At 34.9% G+C, this 20419-nt stretch overlaps 3 protein-coding genes across 4 annotated transcripts; 1 reads left to right on the top strand and 2 right to left on the bottom strand.

Moving 5' to 3' along the window:
- Position 1: 1 nt before the first annotated feature.
- On the bottom strand, positions 2 to 2748 carry LOC110703235 (SNF1-related protein kinase regulatory subunit gamma-like PV42a). The gene is made up of 3 exons (XM_021881005.1): positions 2139 to 2748; positions 767 to 1121; positions 2 to 601 (listed from the first exon to the last, which is right to left on the bottom strand). The coding sequence occupies exons 1-3, from the start codon at positions 2588 to 2590 to the stop codon at positions 263 to 265; spliced, it is 1146 nt and encodes a 381-aa protein (XP_021736697.1). The 5' UTR covers positions 2591 to 2748; the 3' UTR covers positions 2 to 262.
- A 2681-nt stretch (positions 2749 to 5429) lies between these two features.
- On the bottom strand, positions 5430 to 16823 carry LOC110703234 (ATP-dependent DNA helicase Q-like 4A). 2 transcript variants are annotated; one of them, XM_021881003.1, is made up of 26 exons: positions 16403 to 16823; positions 16223 to 16292; positions 15971 to 16132; positions 14585 to 14633; positions 13678 to 14103; positions 13087 to 13260; positions 12789 to 12916; positions 12171 to 12621; positions 11960 to 12091; positions 11666 to 11752; positions 10613 to 10740; positions 10244 to 10364; positions 10000 to 10151; positions 9742 to 9877; positions 9344 to 9467; positions 9196 to 9266; positions 8610 to 8678; positions 8334 to 8462; positions 8072 to 8230; positions 7909 to 7989; positions 7639 to 7800; positions 7444 to 7499; positions 6977 to 7112; positions 6778 to 6872; positions 6424 to 6501; positions 5430 to 6048 (listed from the first exon to the last, which is right to left on the bottom strand). In XM_021881003.1, the coding sequence occupies exons 2-26, from the start codon at positions 16225 to 16227 to the stop codon at positions 5664 to 5666; spliced, it is 3696 nt and encodes a 1231-aa protein (XP_021736695.1). In that variant the 5' UTR covers positions 16228 to 16292; positions 16403 to 16823; the 3' UTR covers positions 5430 to 5663. The 2 variants fall into 2 exon arrangements, with proteins under 2 accessions (XP_021736695.1, XP_021736696.1); XM_021881004.1 differs by having other exon boundaries at positions 16223 to 16289.
- A 1305-nt stretch (positions 16824 to 18128) lies between these two features.
- On the top strand, positions 18129 to 20169 carry LOC110703154 (protein TOO MANY MOUTHS-like). Its single transcript, XM_021880898.1, has one exon. The coding sequence runs from the start codon at positions 18554 to 18556 to the stop codon at positions 20036 to 20038; it is 1485 nt and encodes a 494-aa protein (XP_021736590.1). The 5' UTR covers positions 18129 to 18553; the 3' UTR covers positions 20039 to 20169.
- Positions 20170 to 20419: the final 250 nt, after the last annotated feature.

Here is a 20419-nt window from a genome sequence, read left to right as displayed (position 1 = left end):
CTTGCAAAAACGAACATACTACTATATATGATAACTTAGTATCCTTACAACAAGCTCCAATTTAACATTACATCAAACACGAGAATAGAGAAAATGTAGCGAGCCCAAAACATACTCTCAGCAACAAACTAGCCATTACAGAAGCACACACTCAGCAACAAACTAGCCATTAGACATTACACTGGAATACAGATGACAAAAAAAAGCCAAAGTCTGAAAACCTCGATACATTGTTAGAAACACTTCAAAACCATCGTGCTAACTAGGTTGCCGAAATAAGAGCAGCTCTAACAGCTCGGATTATGTCTGTGAGCGAGATAACCCCGAGGATCGTACCATACTCAAATTCATCGACAACCCAAACCCTGTGCACATGTCTACTCGTGATTAAGTCAATCACTTCCAATAAGGAAGAATCGGCATAACAACTCACAAGCAACTTGGGAGAGTTCACCAAGTCTGGTACCCCGTGGGACGGGTTTTGATACACTCTCGACATGAATTCCCTTACGTGCAATGGTAGCCAAGACTGCATCAAATCAACCGGGCATCCTCTTATATCGGTAACTGAAAAGGTCCCCATGAGTTTCCTGCCATATCCCTACAATCATTGCAAATAATATGAATCCCTACAATCATTGCAAATAATATGAAACGAAGATAGTATATACACGATGAACCAGAATTACTAGCATATATAATTATATAAATCTATATCATATTAGGCATTAGATCATTAAACAGAACATTTTGTGACTTCACTTACATTAATGAGCTGTTTGTGACCTTCTGGTGGAATATCAGGGGCCTCAATTATGGGCACAGCTTGAAGACCAGCACTTCTCAAACACTTGATGGCGTCCATAGCTCTAGTTTGACGAGTCACAGCAAGTACAGTATCAGTGATGGCACCTGTGCTACTCACGGTGCGTGCCAATGCATCGCGCAACTCTTGTTGGCCGTGTGCTTTCAGGAATTTTATGACATCCATTTGGGTTAACATCCGGTAAGATGATGATGACTCTACGAGCTCTACACCGGAGATGTTATCCATATGGCTGTCTAATGGTACCATCGCTCGATGAACTCCCTTGCTGAAGACTTCCATGCAATCTAGGAGACTGCATTCATTGTTGTGAACAATATAATTATGAATACATAAGAGCTAGAAAAGATCAAATATTTATTCACTGTCATTTTGGGTAGCAACAACTTAGCATATTGGACCGAAATAAAATGGCATACTCATAGCATTTAACAATAAAATTATGAATAAATAAGAACTAGAAAAGATCAAATCTCGTCCATCATTTGTGCTTCCTTCTAATCCTAAAAGGAAACACAAAATAAGTTTTGAAGAATACTATATTCACTATCATTTTGGGCTAGCAATTTAGCATATTGGACCGAAATTGCACCTCTCACAGACTAGTCACAGACTTTTCAATTGAACTTTAAAAATATTCACTAATTAAATACCATGATGTGGAACAACGTTTATATTACATCATCAACATGACAACTAATATCCACAAAAGAGAGTACACGTAATAAAACTAGCTTAGCTCTTGTAAAATGTGTATATTGTATGATACTTCCTCCGTTCTGTTAATATTGCAACAAGGAGAAAATTACGCATCCCAAAATACATTTTAAATGCTAAAAATCTATAATTGTATAAGAGTAAAAATTATAAAAAAAATTAATATTGTTAAAGTATTTTATGAGACGAATCCAACAAGATCCCATTTGACTATATTTTGCTTAACGTATAAATCATATAATATGGTCAAACAAGAGTGATGAATAGTGTAAAAAGTCCGTTGTTGCAATATTAATAGAGCGGAGGAAGTACTTTTTTCTTATGTAACATTTTGACTTTTTTACCATTTACATAGTTTACCTCTGACTTTATCCGTGATGATTTATACAAATAATCAAATAGCGTTATATTAATTTGAGCTCCTATCATCATATTCATCACTATATACAATTTTATTACTAATTAATCTGAACATTATGCATTTTCAAGCGTGAAAGTCATATCAAATCAAAACATTACAAGTAAAAAAATACAAAGAGAGCATAGCACAAAATTAAAATAAATATATAGATATATATACAAGTAGCTTATTTACCTAGTATTAGGATTGAGAGTCCACAAGCTCAAACCCTCAAGACAATGACCAATAATAGTAGAAACAGTAACATTTAACTTGTTATTAACATCATTAGAACTAGAATCTCCACCATTAACAGCATCATCACCAGCAAGATGAGCCAATATATCCAACATAGTTACCATACCTATGTAATGTTTTCTTACCGCCCCGGTGTGTTTATCCGTCTCCATTATCATTGATCCTCCTGCCCCTATCCAGTGTCCTGGCGGTGCCGCTACCGGCACCGCCATCACATGGTTCGTCACTAGGGTGTTCATGGTGTCTGCTAGGGTGGCTGAATATGGCACCTCTACTAGCCTCCTCTTTTCTAACACTAAATCACTCACCTTTTTTTCACATATACTTCTCATTATATGAGCCTTTGATTCTCTCATATATTCCCCATGTGGTGGTGTGATTATTTGCATTTTTTCTTAATTCTAAGCTTTTCTCTTTTTTTTTTCAAAATAAGTTTGTTACACTATCTCTTTAATTTGTGATTTTTTTTGGGCACTAAATTTAACATAAGGGGTACACTTACTAATTTATAAGTAGAATTGTTACATTGGTTATTTATTCAATAAATAAATAAATAAATAAATATATATATATATATATATATATATATATATATATATATATATATATATATATATATGTGAAAGATAAATAATGAAAGTTTGGGGTGAGATCAAAGACGTGTCCTTAGTATATTGTGCATGGGTGAATGCATGTATCATCTAGCACGTGGATGGTTTACGTGCAATATCATGGTGACTGGTGACATACTATGTCAATCCCAATCTTCTAATTTCTAAATAACTAGAGTGTATCCGTGTAAAATGCACAGAATATATAAGAAACAATATATTTTAAATATAAAAAGTTGATTTTTATATCGTAACTTAGGCTCTGTTCTCTTCAACTTAAAGAAATAATATTAAGTAAAAATAATTTCAATTCAGTATAAATAAGTTATGTTTAGTAAAATTAATTTCAGTTCAGTAAAAATAAGTTCAATTCAGTAAAATTCAGTTTTCTTAAAGAAGAGTTATAACAAAAAAAATCAGTAAAAATAATTTCATTTTAGTAAAATTAATTTAAGTTTAGTAAAAATAATTTAAGTTCAGCAAATATAATTTTGTTTCAGTAAAAATAATTTCAGTTCAATAAAAAATAAGGAGAAGAGAACGGGGCCTTATACTTAATTGGGCTACAATGGTCGGTTTAGAACTGGTTGACTCTGTTGAACTCTGCTTGCTTTTTTCTAGTGAGTATTAATACCGTATTAATAATGTGCTGACACTTGTTCTGTCGTGCTAACACCTGCTCTGCATATGATATTCCTTGCTTTGCTTAGAAGCTCAAAAAATAGGGTCTTACTCTTTTATGTCGGTGGCCACGCAATAATGTAGCTAGCTACTATGGGGTTTACTTTGTCAAAGTTATAGTGGTTACCAGTTTAGTGTTATAGGGGTTACATACTCGGGTTACTCAGTTAGTGTCATATGTGTTAGTGTCTTGCTTTAGGAGTTATATACTTTAATCTATTGCAAATAGTTATTCGGTGAGGCCAGTTGCGCAAAAATGTGTTGTAAATTTTTTTTTTTTTTTTGATGATTAGAGAAGGGGAAATTATTTAGATGGTAGTCCCTAAAACATGCATATAATTGAAGGGTTGGGGACTTAGAGTACTAAAGTGAATTATTGATAAAGGAATTGTATACTCGTGCTATGCATGACATATATTATACTATGTACCAAAAAATACTTGTAAAACAAATTGAAATGTTAGTACATATTGTTGGAGATTTTGAGTGCTATATTAGCATGTCATGTATTATACAACGTACCAAAAAAAACACAAAGTGAAATGTTAGTAGTAGTTCTTCGAAAAAAAAAACAAATAGAAACAAAAAGGAAATATTAGATGGGTAGTTATTGATTTTTTTAAAAAAATGATAAAAATAAATAAATAAAAATAAAATAGTGGGATAAGTAGTATTTTATTATTATGATTATTATTAAAAAAAAAAAAACTAAATGCATGAGAGTTGAGTATTGGGGTTTTGGAGGATTCTCGTGAAAAGTATCTCTGTAATTATAATATAGATTAAAATAAATAAATAAATTTTTTTAAAATAAAAAAACACACACTTTTGATTCTCTCTCTCTCTATATATATATATATATATACAAGCTAAGAGACGCGCACAATGCGTGCGTGTGCAATATAAGTAATCTACCAAGCTCGATTTTTTTTTTCAACAATATTATCGCTTAATTATTTTTTAAAAAAATATATTAGTAGTTTTAAGAATTATTGATAAAATATAATTAAAAAAAATATATGTTGATGATGTCATGTAGGCTAAATAATATACTATGTATTTTGATTTTTCTTGAAAAATATTTATGTAAAAAAAATAACGGAGGTTTTTTTTTTAACTAAAGATGGTAGTTTTTTAAGATAGTAGTTACATTTTTTTTTTTTTTAACAAAAGGATGGTAATTTTCTTAAATGAGGGGTGTTTTGGGAAAGTAAAATTTATCACCCAAAAGTCCAAAACCCCTTTCAATTTATATATTACTGCAGAATATATATATATATATATATATATATATATATATATATATATATATATATATATATATATATATATATATATATATATATATATATATATATATTATTTTGTTGTTGTTTATTTGTTGTTTACAAAGCCACAAAGGGGAGGGGTAAGAATCGATTTTTAAAATCATCTTAATTCTGGAGAGAAGCTCTAATCACTTAAGCTATCTCACATTCTCACTCCGTATTATTTTTACTTTTGACTGTTTTTGCCTCACAAAAAACAATTCCAAATAAAATACGAAGTATAAAAATAATTTTAAAATAGAGTGGGAGAGAGTAACAAATATCATATTTTATCTAATTTTTTTCAATTCTTACACGAGTCTACACATTTTTTTACAACACAGATTTATGTTAAAAGGAACATTTGATTTACATGGATTTCCTTCTCTAACTTTACGAAGTACTCCTATATGTTAATATTTTAGAGTTTATTTATCTTAACTTATGTAAACTTATTAATATTTTTATGACCTTATATATTATGGAGTAATAAACAAATCTGTATATATTTAAATTTAAAGTGCTGCAACTAAAAAAATAAACAAAGAAAATATTGTTGAGTGATGCACCTAACTGGTGTGTGCCTGTGTGGACAGCAATTGCATTTGAAAAAATCATCAGCATATTTCTTAGATGCCTTGTAGTAGGGTATTGTATAAAATGTATTGTCCACTTTACCAAAAATTCAACTAAATGCAGGATCAAATTACATGAATTTTGTCTACTTTGGCTAAATACAAGAGCAGAACATCATTTCCACTGCACATTCTGCCTATAATGGCATTGCCTAAGCTAAATCAAAATCACTGTACACGACACATTAAGGAGCGCGATTTAAAGGAAAATTTACACTTCTAGCTGATTTACATATTCTCTTTTCCAGACCACATAGGTAGCTTTCTTCCATTAACATTAGTTTCACTCTTTGGATTCATCCCATTAGCCTGCATCTCATAAACCGAGTCATCAAAATCAAGATCAACATCTAGGCAGTCACGGAACATATCAGCTTCTATCGGTTTAACTTCAGAAGCCTTTCCTGTTTTGACAGCTCTTTTCTTTGATCTCCCGGTGCTTCCCATCATGTCCTCATCTTCATTAGAGATTCCATTAGCAGCTTTGGCAGCCTCTCTTCTCCTTTTTATTGAATCTGCACTGTCATTACTGCTGCTGCTACTCTTATAGTGCTGTTTGATGGTTGCTTCAATGGTTTCCAGGATAAGATCACCATACTTTTTTACCTTCACACTATAATTGAGAAATTAATTAAGCCTGTGCAGTGTGATACCATTTTGGCACTCAGAGGGACTAAAGAATTCATACTATAACCAAGAAATTAGTAAGGCTTGTGCAAGGTTTTGTTAAAATTCTTAGTATAGTGCATAGAGAGCCACAAACTGTTGAGGATGAAATTTAATAACAAATCTTGACTACAACCTAAGACTTGACCGACTAAGCTAGTTGACACCCACTATATTAAAATGTAGCAAGTGGTCAAAGTGGTCAAGGTGGTCATTTCTGGCTTATATAAGTATATAATTTTGGTGGTAAGGTGTCAAATTAAAGGACCGCAACATATTCCCAAAGAAATAGGATATTTAAAACACAACTTAAAACCCTTACTTGCCGATGCCACTTATCTCTAGCAGTTCATCTTTGGTTCGAGGTATCCTCTTGCTGATCGCATGCAATGTCGCATTCCTGATTCAACCACAGATAAATTCATTATGATGATTTTGCCCAGGATTTACAGTACCTAGGAATGAAGGGCTTGCATTATATTAATAGCAATTAACTTAACTGTGTTTACACATCCACTTCTATTATTTAAAGAAATTAATTCTGTAAAAGTATTCTTTGTTTCTGAGTAGGAATATAAGCATCATGAAATTTAGCAGTTGATAGAACATGAAGAGTCATAAATTAAAAGTTAAAATAAAGTAAGAGCATATGTTGCATTAAAATGGATATGCTTACGTGAATATGTGATGTGCCATGAGCCTTTCCCCACCTTCTTTCATGAGGGTGGTTCTTAGCAACCTAAGAGCAGGATACAATTTGGCAGCGACAGCCTGGTTGAGAATAAAAGGAATCAATCACCAGAAGAAATTCATATTTAAAGCTGAGAATATGGAGCCAAAATATTCACAATAAAGTGGGAGAATTTGAGCCATACTTGGTCAGCTTCTGATTCAGGCATAGAAGTGCGGCTTTGAGGAGCACTTGTTTTCTCTAAGGAGAGCAAGGATGACTTCCCTGGTGTTGCCTCAGCTTTGGTTACTTTCAATGCTGATTTGGCGGTTGAAGGAAATCTGCAAAGTATACATACATGTCAGATGTTACCTACTATCCAATAAACAGGTATTACCCAGCTAAATATACAAGCTACAGACTTTCAGAACGCTTGTTGCATTTTTCTGATTTCAGTTGTTAAACAAACTGAATTTGACTGCCTTGGCTGGAAACAGGTTTTTAAAAAGCCAACTTAACTTAGTCTTAAACAATACTGAATATTGCGTAATGCACAGGATTAATTCACAACTCAGAGCACACCACAAAAGTGAACATAAAAGTGCTAGAAGGTTGAGTTGATAGTGTTTTAGTAGTTGTCAAGAAGTTAAAAAACGAATTTAGATGCCAGACCTTAAAATTATCTTTTGACCGCCAAAGAAAAGATTTCTACATTTCCCTTCATTGGCCTGAAAACAAGTGAAGGATGCATCTACAACAAGTTAGGCAAGAATAATCACAGCTTTAAACAGAGGAATTTTTTCACCCAGGTACCCAACACTCCAACAGTAAAGCAAGTAATTAGATATCTGAATTGATTGGCCATGCCTTCAGAACTGATGAGACAGATCCGTAGATATCACTTTTTTTGACCTCCTCAACAAGAATGTTCTCAACAACAAGGTGACGAAGCACTCGAGATGCTTCACCCTTCGCCAAACCTTTCCCAGCTCCATGAAGTTTCAGAGTATTATGCTTGTATTTCTTGACCTGGAATTTCCACAAAAATAAATGTGACTGACATCACATACCCGCGGGGGGGGGGGGGGGGGGGGGGGGAGGGAGGAGATAAGTAGTTTAGATGTATAAAATTGTTACATATTGGCTTAAAGAACCCCGGAAGACTTCCAATATGTGAGCTGATGAATGTTGCTGCCCTGTTGACTTTACCAGCTCCACCTACACAGAACATCAACAACATCACTCGGTAAATTTGTCTTGATGATTCATAGATATAACAAATCCAATTAGCTTCCCTAACCAATTGTGTTGCTACAAGTGTCATATCCTTCTCAATAGAACATCTAGTTTTGGAACAATTGTCACAGGTTTTTATACAATGTGCAGGATCAAAATTTTCTCCAAAGTGAGCAAGTTGTAGAAGTCGTCGACAGTCAACGTCATTTTCACAGTAGCTAACCTGGTAAAATCAGATCAATTTATCAAATTTTTGCAACAAGGAAAGAAACAAACAAATGAGCAAAACAACTGTAAACCAAAAGTTGCATCAGCAAATCATATACCATGCGTTGAAGGTTCTCCATGTTCGTTTCAATTATCCTCCCAGAATTTGGCATATTCAAACGATTATGTGCAGGTGTGAATGCACTTTGCTCAATAACCCCTTGACTGAGCATGTGCTTGACACGAATCTGGAAAAAGTGAAACATTCAAATATCAGTAGATATGGAAGTGGAGAAAACACACATATATCGATTGGTATTATATTCAAAGGATTTATAGTTGTCAGTGACAAGAGTATATAAACATGTAAAACTATAGCATAAATTATGGCTTACATAATCGCTGTAACTGTAGAACAACACACAAGATGAGCGTAGACCATCTCTACCAGCACGACCACATTCCTTCATCATGGAAAAACTTAATAAGTCACGATTTAAATGATTTTGCATCATAGCCAAACTCAAATACAGCAAAGCTTCTATTCAGACACCTTTTTTCTTTTCTTTTTGTCACCTTTTCCCAAATGCCCTATCACCTTTGCATTAGTTTGGAAGCTAAACAGGGACAGCTTATGTATAAACATTATAAATATCTGACTGGAGTTCAATTGCTTCAAAATTCACTACTTTTAATACTACTATAATTGCATCCACAATACAGACTATAAACAATCAAATAACCAGCTTTGCCCTAGCTACAGGTAAAGTGATAACAAATGCTTTCCATAGCAACAAACTCTGTAGTTTATGGATGACATAAGATGATCAATTTCAGTCTGAAAGTAACAAAACTAGATGTCCTAATCTTTTAGATGAATAAACTAATAACTCACTGAACTAAACTTTTAATATAATCACTATTATCCTACAGCATGAGAGAAAGAGAACGAAGTGCAAAAAATAGAGTGAACATTGACACCTGATGGTAGCCTTCAACAGATTTTGGGATGGAATGATGAATTACAAATCGAACATCAGGTTTATTGATACCTAATAATTGGAATCCATGTCAGATGACAAGTTGACAGGAAGAAACTGCCACCAAACAACAGAAAATAAAAAGTTACCCATTCCAAAAGCCACAGTTGCACATATTATATTAATTTCATCTTTGCTCCATTGTTTCTGAACAAAAGCACGCTGAGCAGCGTCCATGCTGCCATGGTAAAAAGCTGCTTTATGCCCACACTCCTGAAAATCAAAGATATGAACTGCTTAATTGTACAATAAGTTTGAAGCAGCAACTATAATAGCAAAAGTTATTTGCTTCTAACAATAAAGCAACTTTCTTGCAGTGACTTAGAGAAAAAATGAAGCAGCACCAATTACTTGATGTGCCATGGTCCTTGGAAAGTTAGAAACATGATGTTCAGAGTGAGCAATTAAATGCAGTAGAAAACCTTTTTACTTAAATTGTAACAAATTCAACTATCCTAGTGCAACCATAAACCACAAAGAGGCAGACCTGTAACTGTTCAGCAACTTTTTCACAATCCATTCTTGAAAGGCAATAAATTATACCACATTCATCATAGTGGTTTTCTCTAATGAACTTGTTAATTTCCTCCACACACTTTTTCGTCTTAGGGATAACAGAATACCTGAAAACAATTACACAATATACCATCATTAAACATACAAAGAAAAATAATTCAAATACAAAGTAGAAATTTAAATGTTGTTGGCATGTTTTCAAAAAAGACAAACATTTGGCAAGACTTACGACAAATTTGGACGGTTAAAACTTTGCCGGAAAACAATGCAATTAGCAAGACCAAGAGCTTGGACAACATCTTCCTTAACAACAGCTGTTGCAGTAGCAGTTAAAGCCAGCACTGGCGTGGCCGGGAACTTCTGTTTCAAGATACCAAGACTCTGGGCATAATCCAACAAGATTTGTAAACATTCACACTAGAATGAAGGAAAAACTACGATCAGAAACATCCATTCAAATTTAGAGCACATACCTGATAGTCTGGCCTAAAATCATGTCCCCACTGACTGACACAATGAGCTTCATCAATAACAATCCTGGCAAGTAAATCAAGAGAATATAGCTTCTCTAAATGCCTCAGGAAAACATCGCTTCTGCACATAGGTGAAAGAGTAGACAATGTCAACAGGGTCCATAATCAAACCTCAAAAAAAAAAAAAAAAAAAAAAAAAAAACACATAATGCCATAACCAATCTTGTTCATGCTTGCAGCATTGATTTGAAAATCAAGTCTGTAATCATGAACAATGACAATTAAGAACCAGGATTAATCAAATCATATGAAAGCTTTTTTCAGCAGCAGTGAATACACATGTCACACTTTTAATCTGTTGATACTCACTTGGCAATTTTTTCTGGCGTGACATATAAGAGCTTATATCTGCAACTATCTGTACAAAGCTCTCTAAGTATCTCTTGCTGTTCACTCCATTCCATGTTGGCACTCAAGTAAGCAGCTGGTATATTTGCCTAATAATAAATCATGTCAAGATACAATAGATAACTAAGATTAAACTAATAAAACTGCAGAGAGAGAGAGAGAGAGAGAGAGGTTCAGATGGCTCAGGAGTCCAAGATCATTCAATAGTGCTTTGAAAAGTGGAGGCTGGAGACTAATAGCTCAATATATTAGAATATTAGTGCTCTTAATAATATAATGTATGTGTGAGATACCAAGCTGTAAAGAGCTGGCCTACTATGGTCTGTGGAAGATGGTTAGTTAGAAGAGAAAGAGAGAAAAAAGAACCAGAAATGATAAAAAATAAATAAATAAATAAAAATAAAAAGGGAGAGAGAAGGGCATCCAGAAGACCAAAATCAAGATATGAATAATTGAATACTTAATTTTGTTTAGCTCATGGGAGTGAATCAGGCCACTCAAAAGCTTGATAACTGATCCTATAATTGTTAACTTCCAGAAATATCATTCACGTTCAGCATCTTCTTCTTTTGATTCTACCACTGTCCAGTTATGCTAATTCATAACACAAGCTCACTGGAACACATTTGTAAGATGAGCACAAAACAAATCATGTGAAACCAGCATAAATACTTCCTCAAACCAAGAAAAAGAGTTTAGCGTTGCGTTCTCTGATCTAGGATTTTTTAGAACACAACAATTATTTTGGGGATCCGAAACTTATCTATCTGACAAGTTTGATCATCTGTTAGGCCCACAGCATCCACCATGTCACAAAATTGAAGATAAAAAGTATAATTATTAAAGCACCTATTTGCACACTGCGATCAATTCCAGATATTATAGTTAACTTGGTAGACAATGGTGATTTTTAGTCAATAATCAGGTCATCCACAGAGTAGCAATAACTCTGTGATGTGATCTATCTCAATATGAGTGCCCAATTTTTTAGGCAAAGGAAGGTAAGAAAATCACCTGTACAAGATGCATAATCTGATCTTGGATGAGAGAAACAAGTGGTGAGACAACTAAAGTTACTCCTGGACAAACGAGAGCAGGAAGCTGCAGAAAAACAGGTCACGTCAAAAACTTAAGCATACGGCAATCTCAACCCTAAACAAAAAGGGGAAAAAGGAAAATTTAAGTGCATTACATCTTCATTGAGTGTGAATGATATGTAGGTAAAAAAAAAAAAGAAAAAAAAAGAACTACAAAACCCAACTAGTAACAAAGATATTTTCATGGAGAAATTGGATAGAGGTTGTGTACCTGATATGTCAAACTTTTTCCTCCTCCCGTAGGCATTAAAACAAAAACATCATGACCACTCATGGTTGCATTGATAATTTCCCTTTGATTGGGTCGAAAAGAATGGTTACCAAACACCTTTTTGTTGTTAGCCTGAAATAGAATTTATATGTAACAATTAAAAAAAAAACCATGATGCTAGTAAAGTTCTCAAATGAACACAAGTATTCACCTCCAAATTCTTGGTCCAAGGAAAGTCCCAGCTACTCCATTTCCTATCATTGGAACCTTCAATGTAATTCACATCAACAACCCTCGGTTTATATGACTCTCTATCCATAGGAGCTGATGAAAATTCAAACCTCCCCGTAGAAGAGAATGAAACTGATGATAAGTCACAGTGATTATACCCACTTGACTCATCAAAATTATTAAATTGGTTATCTAATCTCATTGGAACTGCCATGAAGCCAGATGCCTGAGGTGTATCATATGCATTTGACCTAAAAGTTCCCTGAGGTGTTACATATCCATTTGACTTAAATGTTGCCTGAGGTGTCTCATGACTAAAGACCCTTACATTTGCTGCTGTTGCAGATAACTGTGAGTTCTGCATCTCTATATCAGTAGGTGAGCTGCGGACATGAGCCTCCAGAAACTGAATTTGTTTATTTAGCTGCAACCTAGACAAGAGAATCTTTCAATGTACGAGCAAGTTGTCTGAAATTCTTTAAAGTTAAGGTGTTGAAAAGAATTATCTAAAATGAATAAAGTCATAAACCAAAACAACTATAATCATTAGGTAGGAAGGCCAGAGGAACAGAGGGAAATAGAAGTGTTTTCTGCAAACCTTTTCTGGCGAAGCTTTTCTATACTCTCAGGAGTTAGATCCATATTGTCAAGCAATTCATTTGATATGACAATTAACATATCTTTCATCTCCTGCAGATGATTTATCCCTTCTGGACAAAGTCCTAACTGCGGAATGCAGAAATTAGGCATTAACAGTGATGAAATGTTATCAGTTCATATATAAACCCCCATTATATTCAATCCACATGGAGAAGCTCAGACCAAAGCCTATCTTCTCACCATTAATTTTCTAAACTGAAAAATAATTAAAGCAAGAAAAGAACAGAAGAAAACACCTTATATCCATGACTGCAATTACAGCACAATTCTGGAGGCAAGGAGGCTTCGTCATGCCTCGTGCTATCTTTTTTAGCAACCATTGGAATTGCCTGTAGAGACTTAGAACCAGTAGACTGAGGAGTGCAATTTGATTGATAGTGCTCCATGACAATTTGATCAACATCAATGTTCTGGCCAGGCATATTCAATGTAATGAAAATCAGTAGGCAGTATCATTCGGAAACTTAGATGAGAAACGATGAACAAAAGCTTATGATTTCGCATGGTGGCTATTATTCTGCTTAGCCATTTGACTAGGCACCGTAAAACTTGATTATTCACGATTTTCTTTTTACCTTTAGCACTGTTTTCACCACTAGTCCAAATACCATGTGTTACAAATACAGACTGGTTTATAATGCAACAATAAATGTGATGGTAGCAGCTAGCAGTTAATGGCCATTATATGTTGTTTTAACATTAATTAAGCTACAGACCACCAAAAAAAATAAAAAATATGCCTCATTATTTAAAATTAAGAAGACAGAAGCAAAAGGTCTTCCAAAAGCACCTCTTATATAACAAGATCAAGTTATGCGTTAGATTACCCCGAGAATATCATCGTCATTTATACCATCAGTAACTGCCCCATCTAGCTGTTTACTATCACTTGTTGAATTGACATTGTGATGTTGTGAACCTTCAGGAATTGGTGTAAGAGAACTATGCAACATTATTGTTGCCTCTTTCTGTTTTTGGCCATAAATAGCTTTCTCAGCTTCAGCTGTATGGTGCATTGGAGCTGAGGCAACGTAATACCTTGTGGGATTACCAGCTTTGTCTTTGCTTTCACTAACTTTGTGATTCCATTGCTGATTTTCAGAGAGCTTTGTGCTGCTATCATAGGACTTCTCTGATACCACACGTCTTCCAGAAAACTGAGTGGCATTTACATTTTTGAGTGGCTGCACAGTTTTACCAGGCTTGACATAGTTTCTGCAGCCAAGCTGAAGGCTTGAGAGGGCCTTCCAGGCCTGCCAAAAAAAATCAAACAAGAAGTTTGGATGGTGCCCAAATTGTGAATAATATACCTTTATAGTTTATAATCCGTAAATATTAACTGAAATCCTGGAGCAGAGAACATAGCCTACACTCCCTCCTCTTACCTATCAAGCATCAGACTCCCATGAAGATCAGTAAAGGTAAACAACCAAACTTCTATAAGATAGTAAGAGAGCAGAGCAAAAGTTGCTCCCAAAAACGAGAAAGAATGGAAAATCAATTATACAAGTATATTATACATAACATGAATAATCAGTGATCAAATCAAAGAGAAATAAATTTCTAACATAAAAGACTTGATAATCAATGGAAAATGACATCTAATCCAGACACCAGTACATGATTCATTAGTAAGCAAATCAAAGAGGGATAAAAAAGATATAATAAGGACTTGATAATCAATGGAAAATGACACCTAGTCCAGACACTAGTTCTAGTTAGGAAGAAATTTACCTGTTCGACCTGTGATTTGCCAATACTCTGAACTTGGAAGCTCATCATCCTAAGAAGGAACATCAAAAAAAACCCATGAATATGATGAGCATATATCATTTTTAACAGGTATAATACCAATATAATGTAGTAGCACACAAGGATAATTCCAATATATTACAGACTAACAGCAGCTTTATTCGAGATAACAGTAGATACGAGTAAACATGGGCAACGGGCCGTGCCGTGCCGCCGCGGGCCATGGTGGGGGCCGTGCCGTGCCGTGCCTGAAATTGGCACACCCCAGCCCACGGCACGGCCCACGTGCCTTGCGGGCCGGGCCGCGGGCCAAATCGTGCCACCCTTTTTATTTTTTATTAAACGATATATATATATTTTTTAGTACAACTTAATATATGTGATTAATTTATGTTAATGTTAATATAATTTGTTTACATTTTTTGAACAACTTTATTTTAATTTAGGTTATATAAATTATTTATCTAATTAATAATTATGTTTAAGTTTATATAAACAAATAAAAACAATTTTATTAATTTAGCAAAAAACAACAATGCATATAATAAAAAAAAATACGAGTGCGATAATCCGAAAACACAAAAAATTGAAGAATAACTTATTTTATTATATGACGGTAGCCGGTACGATAATTTAATAATACAAAATAATTAAATTATTTTATTATATGGCGGGCTCGTGCCGTGCCCGGCCGTGCCGGCGTGCCGGCCCACGTGCCGGCGTGCCGGCCCACGTGACGGCCACCGTGCCGCCCATCGTGCCGCGTGCCGTGCCCGTGCCAAAACTATTTTTTTTTGTTCACGGCACGGCCCACGGCCCACAGGTGGGCCGCCGTGCCTTGTCGTGCCGGTGGTCGTGCCGTGCTGGCGTCGTGCCGGGCCCGTGTCGCCCGCGTGCCGGCACGGCCCGTGCCCACCTTTAGATACGAGTCAATCTAAGGGCATCATACTATACTGTCACAAGCGCACAAACACACAATAAAAGCACCAAAGTTGAAGCAACAAAATTTAGCAGACTATTGATGCTGCGGGCATTTGATTATTTTATAAATGAATCGAACATCATACTTTCTGAAATTTCTAGCAAACTCGAGAATTAAATGAATGCATACATAAGACGGCAAAGGTCATAAAGTGTCACCTCATATCACTTTAAAACTCGCCCATGTCACTCATAAAACCCGCCCCATGTCAGTACCATTTTACCCTAGAAGGCTAGAACTAAACATTTACTATAAACTTCTTAAGTTCTTCTTTTCAAACTATCAAGCACCGATACATCCAAAGCACAATAAATTCAACAAAACAAACCCTAATTACGCTACAACAACCGGATCAATTCGACAAAACAACGTTGACAGCAATTTACCTTCCTTCAGGAGGCGGCTTCTGTGAAGGTAGCGAAAAAAGAAAACTTGAGGCTAAGAACTCATTTTGAGTAGCAAAATTATTATGTGACTTCACATGCTCAGCCCAATTAACTTTAGGAAGCTTATTACTGCATTCTTTCCCAGCAAAAATATTCTTCCCACTGCATTACAGAAAACCTAAATCAGCAATTCAGCACCATTTTTCCTCCAATTTCACAAAAATCACAGTACCCACAAAGATTAAGCATTACCTCATAATTTATAAGCTTCAATTTCGTCATGAATTATCATACCCATTCAAAAATCCACCATAAACTGCTACTAATTGAATAAACAAATACATTCAGAATAATGGGGAATTCGTCAATTTCAAAACCCTAATTGCAATATCAATAAATTAAATATCGAGGGGATAAAATGATTATACTTACTTGTTAGCAGTGCCTCGAATTCATAAAATAAAATTGAGTTATCTGATGCAGCTGCTGGTATAGTTGAAACAGAATCGTTTACAATGATTCGTGATTTTTGAATAAATTCAGTTTATTCCTAGATTTTTTTGGGGAATAATTGAAGTTAAAAATATGGATTTTGAGCAGAAATTAGGGTTTATACAGTTTAAATTTGTGAGATTGAATTGTGGAAAGTGAAGGTTTGAGAAGAACAGCGAAAGGGGTGGAAGAAAATGGAGGAGATAGAAGGTAAAAATGGGTGTAATGAATTGGGCGGGAAGCTGCAAAATTTTGAGAACGTTGGAATTTGGAAATTAGGCAGTTTTGTGTGAACGACCCGAAAAACGTTATTCTCTCTCGCTAATATGGGCAAACCGGTCCAAACCCGAAAATGGACCAAATATTCAGTTTGGTTAGGGCCGGCAATTTCACCCGATCTGATTATATAGATGGTGGATGGATCGGAGTCGGATTCAGATGGAGCATCGTCCATCAGTCCCACCCGTGTCATCCATCCATTCTTATTTTTTAAAAGAAATTTCAAAAGTTTATTTACCTATATGTTATACAAGGATATATTTTATATTGAGAAATTTAAAGATTTTGTTAATTATATTTCAAATTCTTAGTTTATGTTTATTAGTATTATAAATAAACAATGATATATTTTATTTCACCCATCATTCCCCCGATTCATCCGCGGGTGATGGATGGATTGATTGTGAATGAAGAGTTGAATGGTGACAGATGGGTTGAATGACGGATGGAGGTGGATTGAGCTCTACCCAATCCACCTCCGATCCATTGACAGCGTAGGTATGGTTTTATATAGAGGAGTCTATCATTTTGGCCTTGAATCGAACATGTCTTTAATAGATATTGTAGATCTGTAGTTAACAACTTAAAAAGTAAGAGTACTCTCTCCAATAGTATTTTACTTGTTCTAGTACTATATGTACTGGATACATACTTGAATTTTTTTAATTTTTTAAAAATGTACTCCTACAATTTATGGTAGGAAAAATTGTCATTACAATCATTAAAAGTATGTACTCCCTCCGTTTTTAAATACTTGCTCCATTTCTCTTGGACATGCATGTCGATGCTAATCTTTTATCACTAATATCTTTAATTATCAATAAGTATAAATTCTAACAATTGAAAATTAATAATCTATTCATTGAGATGATTCCAACAAGTACCCACAAGACTATATTTTTTCTTATGTATAAATCACAAACATTAGTCAAAGTAGGACAAATGAATAGTGTAAAAAATAGAAATAGAGCAAGTATTTAAAAACGGAGGGAGTATTTTGCAAATTGTAGTCCAAGTATGCTAGTACTAACTTGTCTATTGTCAATCAATTCTATTTTTTCCTCGATTTGCGTGCAAAAAAAAAACGTGTTAAGGTTTTAGGGGGTTATTTTTTAGCTTGAAAGTGGCAAAAAAAATTAACGCAATTGCCTCTTGTAACTCATCATTGGGACACTTTATAGCCAAAAAAAGTGGTGTACCTTAAAAATTGATGTTGGCCCTTGTAACTTACCGTTAAAGATACTCTTATAAAATTACAGAGGAAATATTGTTTTTAGTTTTTTTTAAAAACAAAAGGCCAAAATGGAAAATAAGAAAAAAAAATGTTTCCACTTTTCATTTTAGTTTTCAAAATTACCCTAAGTTTAATAAATTTGACTGATTTTTTTAATTATTAAGTGACAATAATGGTATGATTTTGAAAAAAATAAAATAAAAACCACAGTAAAGTCAAATGAACCATTATTTAAATGCTTCTTTCTCTTTCTAACAGTTTTCAGCACAATCATAAACTCACTTCCGTACTTCTACTATCTGGGCCCTACCTGGGCCTTTGCCATGATAATTGATAAATAGCCCAAACTCAAATCTCGTGAAGAAATTAAATGCCCCAAGTGCAAAATTAGTCCTTCGTATCCAATTTATTTCATTTTCATTTCATTCTCGTGAGTCCTTTATTACCTCTCAAACTTCTGCATGCACATTTACTCCACCTTCATCCACATATATATAAACGTTACACCCTACTAAATTACCAATTTCTCAACCTCAAACTCACCAAAAAATTTAAAATACTCCCTCTCTTAAAAAAATATGGGCTTTTTTCCTACACTACACACTACTACATTACTCATTCTCTGTCTCCTAAATTTTCCCTTATCCATTTTACCATCTACCGCTATAATGTCCGATTCCACTCCCCCATCGGCCTTAGTCGATGCCCCTCAATTGGGTTTTACCATGAACAAGAACGGGGCTCGTACTGATACTCATGAACAAAAGGCGGTATATGATATCATGATAGCTACCGGGAACCCATGGGCAACTGAAATACCCGACGTGTGTCGTGGCCGTTGGCACGGTATTGAGTGTATGCCTGATAAAAATAATGTGTACCATGTGGTTTCCCTATCATTCGGGGCGTTATCGGATGATACCGCTTTCCCTACGTGTGACCCGACCCGATCATACATATCCAAGTCCATCACCAAGTTGCCTTATCTTAGGACCTTATTTTTTTACCGTTGCTTGAGCAACACCCCTCAGCCCATTCCAGCTTTTTTGGGCCGTTTAGGCCCATCTTTACAAACATTAGTGTTAAGAGAAAATGGGCTTGTTGGCCCAATTCCAAGTGAGTTGGGTAACTTGACCCGGCTAAGGGTACTCGACTTGAGCCGGAATAATCTCAACGGGTCGATACCGTGGTCTTTGGGTCGGGTTATTGGGCTAAGGTCATTGGATTTGAGTGGGAATAGGTTAATGGGCCAAATACCCAATTTTACGCTCCCTTCTTTGAATGTCTTAGACCTTAACCAAAATCTATTATCCGGCCCAATTCCTTCAAATATTGGGCTTAGCCAATCTCTAACCAAAATGGACCTTAGCCGAAATAGGCTTTCTGGCCCAATTCCAGATTCAATCTCGGGCCTAAAAGACCTTATTCTAATGGACCTTAGCTTTAACAGGCTTACAGGCCCATTTCCAAATTCTTTCAAAAACCTTGATTCTTTACAAGCTCTAATTTTAAAGGGCAACCCTATGATATCCACTATAATTCCTAATAATGCTTTAGAAGGCATGAAAAATTTGGTCACTTTGATACTATCCAACATGAAGTTGCAAGGCCCTATCCCTAGCTCCTTGGCCCGACTCCCAAAAATTCGGGTCATCCACATAGACGGTAACGGGCTAAACGGGTCGATACCGGATAGTTTTCAAGGCTTAAAAACCCTTAGTGAGTTAAGAATAAATGATAACCAATTAAGTGGACCGCTTCCTCTAGACAAGGATATGTTGTGGAAAATGGGCAGGAAACTTAGGTTGTACAATAACTCAGGGCTTTGCTTCAAGTATGCAAACAATGGCGATTTCGCGGGTGATTCGGATTTGTTGATGGAATGGGGCATTGGATGCTGTAGTGTACATAGAGCAGGCATGGCAAGATCAGTAGAGCATACACTAAAAAGTAGGAACAATATTGTGGAAAATATGCCAACATTAGTCAATAATTCATCAACAATAGTCCATAAATATTGGGTGCTTCACTTGTTATGTCTTCTATTTGTTGTGTGGTCATAGTCTTATAGAAGTGGTTTAGAAATGTTTTTAGCCACTTATAGTGTGTATATGCTTTGTATATATAGTATAGTTGAATCAAAATATCTACTTTGCTCTATAATAGATTTGTGTAATTCTTTGTTCTTTTTGTCTAACTGCTCACTTAATTCCTTTAAACTGAACGTGTATAATTTTAGCCGATTCACTATTGTAACTTTCTTTTCATCAGTTACTGACTTTTTACTGAACTTAATTCATATTTACTAATATTTTTATTGACATAGAATTATTTTTCCTTACTATTAATCCGAGTATGTTAGTTAAGACTTTTGATGGCGTGTTAGACGATATCATAATATTAGGACAATGCGTGGGATAGAACAATTAGTCAATGTCGTCTCT

The sequence above is a fragment of the Chenopodium quinoa genome, unplaced genomic scaffold (assembly GCF_001683475.1).
Source record: "Chenopodium quinoa cultivar QQ74 unplaced genomic scaffold, ASM168347v1, whole genome shotgun sequence".
In the NCBI taxonomy this organism is placed as follows: Eukaryota; Viridiplantae; Streptophyta; class Magnoliopsida; order Caryophyllales; family Amaranthaceae; genus Chenopodium; species Chenopodium quinoa.
Note: the sequence above shows the minus strand (reverse complement) of the source record. Positions and strands in the feature narration are given on the sequence as shown.